This window comes from Taudactylus pleione, unplaced genomic scaffold (assembly GCF_031769625.1).
Source record: "Taudactylus pleione unplaced genomic scaffold, aTauple2 ptg000203l, whole genome shotgun sequence".
Lineage (NCBI taxonomy): Eukaryota > Metazoa > Chordata > Amphibia > Anura > Myobatrachidae > Taudactylus > Taudactylus pleione.
Genome location: NW_028284605.1, coordinates 4,122,729 through 4,130,221, shown reverse-complemented (window position 1 = coordinate 4,130,221; position 7,493 = coordinate 4,122,729). Strand labels below are relative to the sequence as shown.

At 39.9% G+C, this 7,493-nt stretch overlaps 1 protein-coding gene across 1 annotated transcript in view; it reads right to left on the bottom strand.

Annotated features, from left to right (window-relative positions):
- Positions 1–276: 276 nt before the first annotated feature.
- The window catches only part of BLMH (bleomycin hydrolase), a 94,335-nt gene continuing 87,118 nt past the window's right edge, over positions 277–7,493 (bottom strand). Inside the window, exon 12 of the mRNA XM_088477797.1 lies at positions 277–2,255. Coding sequence (XP_088333923.1) covers positions 2,107–2,255 — 149 coding nt within the window. The 3' untranslated portion in view covers positions 277–2,106. The remainder of the gene's footprint in view (positions 2,256–7,493) is intronic.

The window sequence follows — 7,493 nt, the reverse complement described above, 5'->3', positions numbered from 1 at the left end:
GCTCTGATTCAGAGCGAGCGCTCTGGTCAGAGCGTTCAGCTCTGAATCAGGCCCACAGTACACTATGCTGTGGGGAAGGGTACGTCCAATAATGTTATGCCTAGGGACGGCCTCACCTCTAAATTTACCCATGTATGCGTTATATACTACTGAAGGTAATCGTTATACTGTCCCGATTTAGTCCATCCTTGTGAACTAGTCTTTAGCAAGTGTTAAATACCAAAATAGGGCAGGGGTTGTTCAAATAAGTGAATTCAAAAAGACAGGAACATCATATTGGCTGGTAAGAGTTTCTTTTATTATTAAAAATTTCAAAGCACCATCTAAAATCATAAAAAGTAGGAAACAAGAATAAAAGCATAAAAATTAACCACAAACCACAAATGCTTGAGCTCCTGCTTGACTGCCTGAAATCAACACATGTAAATGTCTGAATTCCAACCAAATTAAATATACAGCCCAAAACATAAAGCTGTCTAATATAGCTTGTCTTTTCTTACTGCTCACTGTCTTCTGTGCATCCATATTACTTTGCTAACTGAGATCACCATCTGCTTGGGTGACAGGTAATGTAGGAGAGCAGAGCTGGGGCCTGTGCTGAGCATGCACTAGACCGGTGCGTGCTCAGATGAGGATCCAGTATTGCTGATGTGAGAACAGAGCGGGAGGCTGAAGAGGCATTGCCTGGACCTGCCCCAAAATTCTCTGATGTAAAGTTATGTGTTTATTGAAAGACATCATCCATTTGGTATTTTGTAAACTACTTTAAAGAGTATATCCTACTGGAGGATCCCGATGAGTATAAAAGTACTAGTTGCCCAAAGCCCCATAGTGATGTGTAATACCGTATATTTATAATGTACAGTAACAATAAAGGATACAGTATACAATAATTTGGTGTATAGAACAACAGATATGATCAGCATTTTTGTCTGTTATATCCTCAATGGAACTTCCTCAGCCATTAATCTTTTTAATTTTACTAAAAATGTTACCCACTTAAAGCAGTGATGGGCAACAGGCAGCCCTAGCCCTCCAAGCCTGCACCTGCGGCCCAAGCTTCTTGCTCCTCTATTATCAATTGTATCTGTTATAGCTTGTAATCCTTGTTAAAAATGCCTGTCAATATGTTATTAAAGACAGGTGATTCTATCTTTGATTAATAGTATTGTATTAACAGATCACTGTGCTTAATGGTAATCTGCAGCAAGATTAGAGGGTCATCAGGTTGCATGTCAATGATTTAGGGATTATACTTGATTAAAAAAAAAAGAAATGACAGCAGTAGGTAACACTGATGAAGCACTCTGAAGTGAGCTACATGAGAAAGAAAACAAAAAGCTACACTAAAAAAAAAAAAATGATTATACAGGTCAACAATTCATTACAGGATTTCCTGCTTGACTACATATGATGAGTACTTCACACCCTGGTTCCCTATTGGCTAAGCCACAGCACACATTCCATCCAATCAGGTGAATCCACAGCATGCATGGACTGTATATTATAGCAAACAATTTCAGTAGTCAAGCGCAATTTAAACTCCATTTTTGAGTAGCTCGTGTACACACATTTGTTTCAATAGCTTAACAGTTTTGACTTACTGATGAATTTTCAGTTGTCATCTAAAAGACTTGGGAGTATAATAATATAGTGAGGTGTATGTACCAAAGAGTCGCAGTATTCGCAACTCTCACTGTTCTGAGACACACAGAAAATTCTTATCCCATTTCCAATACCTGTGGTGCCCAACAATACCCAAATCATCATCAATATTAAGATAATGTTATCATAATTAGTGGAGGTTCTAGACCTGAACACAGCTCCAATTAATCATACTTGGTGCAAATTTATGAATAGAAATAGTCAGAGAAACTGATATAATAATAAAAATGTGTGATGAGCGGAATGAAGAGATGCTCTTCCTGAGTGGTGGATTGAGGCAGCAGTCCCCTGGGGTGTAATGTCCATCCCGTTTCTGTGTCATGGTAAAACATGCAGTGTACAGTTGAGTGTATGTTTCCAGTGCTACACCGAGACATGAGTAGGACATTTCTAGTCTTGATGGTGAAGAGAGGACAGCAGGAACATATGGAATTCTTTTCACTAGGCTAATGCGCCCATTGGATCCCAGGCTGGTAACACCACAGGTTCCTGCTTTAGAACCTCCTGAACTTCCTCGGGTACATACTTCTTGTCCACAACCACTTCATAGACATACTCTGAGAACCAGTCATCGGTCATGATGAGATAGCCTGGGCAGAAGTGAAAACATTTCCATTAGTTTTGCTATAGCAGGAGGGTATGTTTACATCATTATTCTGTAATTTTACACAAATGTTGCGCTACTATGCCATATCATGCATACACAGCTTGGTAATAAAACACAGGGATAAGAGCAATAAACAGCCTAGCACACTCAATTAAGGAGCCCATCTGTGGCACAGGGGCCTGGATCTTGTTATAGGAATGTACTTAACATTGTAATATTGGCAGAGAATGCATTGTTCAAGCGCACTCTGGGCTTTGAGACATCTAAGAATGCCTTACAGGCTTGGCAGAGGCAGAAAGACTTAATATAAAGTCTCTAATATTAGAAAGAAGGAAAACCATGCACGGTTCCTTGTGCCACAATTAAAGGGGATAAGTTCTTCAGATAGGCAGAATGCCGGCTATTGTGCTTCTTGCTTTCTTTTATTACACATTTCCTTTCTAAATCCCACCCAAATTCCTGCTCCTTACAATTATGTTGAGAACAATATATAGGTAATGGGCATGATATAGTCAGCAGAGTCTGCCTATTGCATAACCATGTTACTGTGATACAAGCCTAGACACTTTTACATTTTAGAAATGAAAACAAATTAGGAAAAGTTACTAGACCCTCAGGTTAATTCTCTGTGGAAACAGGCAATCGCTGCAGAGCAACTTTTTTTGCCCTGAGGTTAACATTACTTTCCAGCATAAATTGAAGTTTTAATGTTCTAAATCAGAGGTTCCCAAACTCCTCTATTACAGTCCAGGTTTTAAGTTGAGCATTAGTCCATCTTGATGGTAGGGTTTTCGAATTTTTCATTTTGGAATGTTATATATTTTTTTTCATGCTATTTCAATAAATATCCCATTGTGTGGGTTATATATGAAACTGGGTGACTCCCTTGTTTTCGTTTCTATGTTTGCACTTGTTGGTGAGCCCTATTCCAATGTGAGGAACCCACGCCGTGGATAATCAAAGATACCTTTATGTGCAAGTACCACGTTATCAGAAGTAAGTATACGTGTAAGGAATTCACTATATCACCTTTCCCCTCACTGATGGGTGAGATTTCATCAAGGGAGTAGGAACTGAAGCTGGGAGTGGATCCCCGTTCACACTTCTTTTTGTGTTACACTACATTGTGGTGGAGTGTACCCAGGAAGTGACTGCATTACCCTATTGTACTTTTATTATCCTTTTCATGTACTGTGGATTACCTACATTGGAACATTTTGGACATGTGACATGAACTACTGAAGGAACAACTCATAAGCGCAAGTGTTGGTTTTTGTATACATTGTTTCGAGTTTAAGGATAGCTTCAGTCCAGATGGTTAAATCAAACTGACGGTGGTACAAATTAAGTCACCTGTGCCAAAGTATGGATATCCTTAAAACGTTGACTATAATGGCGGAGTTTGGGAACCTGTGCTCTATATTAATGGCCTGAATTTTTCTAAGTAATAAAAAGGCATTGTGCAAACCATTCATTTATAACACAGCCATCTTCCTAACCATCCTTAAATGAAAAGAGAGAAAAGGCCTAACTACTGCATGTCTTCAGAGGTAGTCTTATGCTATAGTTTCAATGGGACATCTTTGCTGACTTCCAGACTGGATCAATACAGTTTATTGACAGAAATTATGTTGACAGTGACATGTTAATTCCAGAATACAGGCGCCGTGATGTCGATATGGTTAATATGCTACTTAGAACATTTTAACCGCATCGGCATTATAACTTTTAACTTGCTGAGAAGACATGTTTAACGCTATAATGCCGCTACTTGTAAATGTTCTAAGTAGCATGTTAACCTTGTGAACATCATGGCGTCTGCATTCCGCCATCAACATAATCACTGTCTTACTGCAGCACTTCCAGGCACATTATACAAAAAAAAAAAAAAAAAGTGATCAAAACATTTATATAGGATAGTAATGCATAAAATAAAGACTGTTCCAATGTCCGCTCACTTTCAGTATTGATATGACATACAAGGGTTGGACAATGAATTAGACATTTTTTTTACTTTTGTGTTTTTTTTTTTTTTTTTTTTAAGGTTTGTACCTCAAAATTAGTGAATATATAGTATTTCACCACAGAGTGAACAATAAATTAATAGGAAGTTGAAGTTAGGAGAACCAGTAACGCCAACAAAGTGTTCGAACTGCAAAATCAGTCATAAAACTATGCCCAGACAGGACAGATTGCGTAAGAAAATTTTAACTGAGAACCAAAAATTGCCAGGCAAACGTGTGATGATGTTGTGGAAGGAAGCAGGCGCCTTGCAGAGTATGGGTTTAGGGCTTGTTGACCAATCAAGAAACTGAAGCTGACACCAGCAATGAGAAAACAACGCCTAGCATGAGCCTACAAATATAATACTTGGACTGCGAATGACTGGCCTAAGGTAAGAAATTCATTTTATTAATGACATATTAATGACTTGTGTCTTTCCCAATCAAAATGAATGGAGTGTAATGATTTACATTATATTTTTTATTAACAAGATTAAAAAGATGCTCTGATATCTATCAATTTTATGCAAGCAGTATGTTTGACAATGACCTGGTGAGGAGTTCCTTCCTGAGTGCATCAAGCAAACTGTGAAGCATCCACAGACGGTTATGGTGTGGAGTGTTATTTCAGCACAAGGCCCAGGGAGATTGTACATTGTTAAAGGCATGATAACAAAGGAGCAGTATTGAGTTGTGGTGGGTACACACTATACAGATATATCTGCAGATGATGGGTGTTCGTACACACTGAACAACCATCATGTGTCAGCCCGCAGGTCCCGGCGACCAGGGGGCGTGTCCCGGCGGGCGGCACCGATGGACAGATATGACTGCAGACATATTTGTCCATCGGCTGTGCAGCACAGCCAATGCGATGTCGGTGAACGTCGGCGTTCACCGACATATCGCGGGTACACACTGCCCGATGGGCAGCAGATATATTGGCTGATCAATTGATCGGCCAATGTATCTGTCAGTGTGTACCCAGCTTTTGTTAACAGTTGTCTTATCCCCCAGATAAGAGAGTGATTTCCGGGAAATGATGGAATATTCATGCAAGATGGGGCACAGGTGGTGTTAGAGCACCTACGTAGAAAAGGCATCCCTGTTTTGGATTGCCCTGGAAATAGTACAGACATGAATCCAATTGAAAACATTTGGAAGTAGATGAAAGATGCAATCAGTGAAATTGCTCAAATAAGTGACAGCTGATTGAACAACAGATTACGGATTTGGCATCATGAAGAAAGAATAAAAGAGTTAGCATATGCTGGGCATACATGGCCAGATAAAATTCCTGTCAGACTGACAGACATTTTATCTGGCAGCCTGCAGATGTCAGCGGCATACACTGTGAGATATCTCACAGTGTATTAGCCCGGACATCTGCGTTCCGCCCCCGGGGGAGGAGACATTTCCCTGTTCCTTCCATGGGTAGGAACACAGGAAATGTCTGTCGGCCGCGGCTGGGCATACACTGCCCGATGCGGCTGTCATATAAACTCACAAATATTGCATCGGATGGGCATGCTGGTCGATCCGGCATGCCCAACCGAGCGATATTTAACCCTTGGTCGCCCGCACACACGCTACAATTATCGGGGTGATCCGCAGATATCGGGCAGATCGCCCCGATAATTGTAGAGTGTATGCCCAGCTTAAGAAACCCATTGAGAGCATGCCGCACAGAGTAAAGAAAGGGTGGCCCCACCAAGCAGAGTTATATGCTAGCCTAATGCAAGCAAAAGCTGTTCAATAAAAAAATAAGTTTATGTAAAGTATTAAATATGTGTATTTGCCATTATTTTATCCAAATTTTATAAGAAACTAAATCATTCCTAATTTATTGTCCAACCACTGTATAAATGTGCCTAAACCAAGCAGTATTTTAGGAGAGAAAAAAAGGTAAAGTTAAAATCATAATATTATAATATCAGTCCACAAAACAGACTTGCATGCAACCCTGCACTAGGCCCAACATTGTTTTATGTATAAATTACACAACTGCTTTGACATAATTGAGCTGTCAAGAACAGCCATTCGGCAACAAAATAGTTAGGATACATGTTGAAAAAGTAATTTTCCCACACCCATTCATGGTGTTCATTCTAGCACACTGCACCTGTCTAAACCTGTGCAGTTCCCCTTTCCTACCTTGTGTGTCAGTCTCTGCTCTGGTGCTTCTAGCACACTCTGGTCTGTATATCAGCAGTTAGTTGCTTTAGCTGAGTGTGCTAGAAACACGATAGCAGAGAGCGACACCTCAGGCAGTAAAGAGGAACTGCATGGGTTGTGACAGGAGCAGGGTGCTAAAATGAACACTACATTCATGTTATAGGACTACATTTTCCTCATAATGGAAGGAAGACGACCTAAAAAGTATTCAAACTGCTTTCAAGTTATTTATGAAGAGAAAAACCCTATTACTAAAGGGACTATTTTCGATTTGCCCAAATCACAGAAGGGGCTACTACTAGTGATAATCTTGCCAGTGGTAATCTTCCATGACTTTCACAAGCAAAGTTTTCACCATGAGGAAGCCTATTTAACAAGTAGTTGTGCCATGTGGATACCTAGGGGCAGATTCAGTTAGCGGTGAGGTTTACCTACGGCTAATAGCTCTGCCCTGAGCAATCTCATTTAGTGCTGATACCCCGCACGCTAAGCCCCAGAGGGTGCACTTAATGCTAATTTTTCCACACAGTCTCTGGAGCTGCAAACACTGCGGCTAATTGAATCTGCCCCCTTGTATGTTATTGCCATCTCAAGATGTTGATTACATTTTATAATGCAATTGTATTATTTTTTTACATATTAAAATACATTTGATTTGTTTTTAAACAATTTTTTTTCTACAATTGAAAATTAATGATCAAATCTTTTGGTTGGTTCCACTGTGTGTGCACAAGGAAACGCACACATGCACTATTGTACCGGCTAGCCTGGTTACGAGGGTCATAATTGTACAGTTGCCACTGGGATTTGTTTTGAAAAGTAAATTCTTATCGATGCAATCAGGGAACTTTTCATAAAGGTGTCCCATCAGCGTAATATGCTGGTTACAATTGTTATACACATATAGGTGTCCCATCAGCGTAACATGCTGGTCACAATTGTTATACACATATAGGTGTCCCATCAGCGTACCATGCTGGTAACAATTGTTATACACATATAGGTGTCCCATCAGTGTAACATGCTGGTTACAATTGTTATAC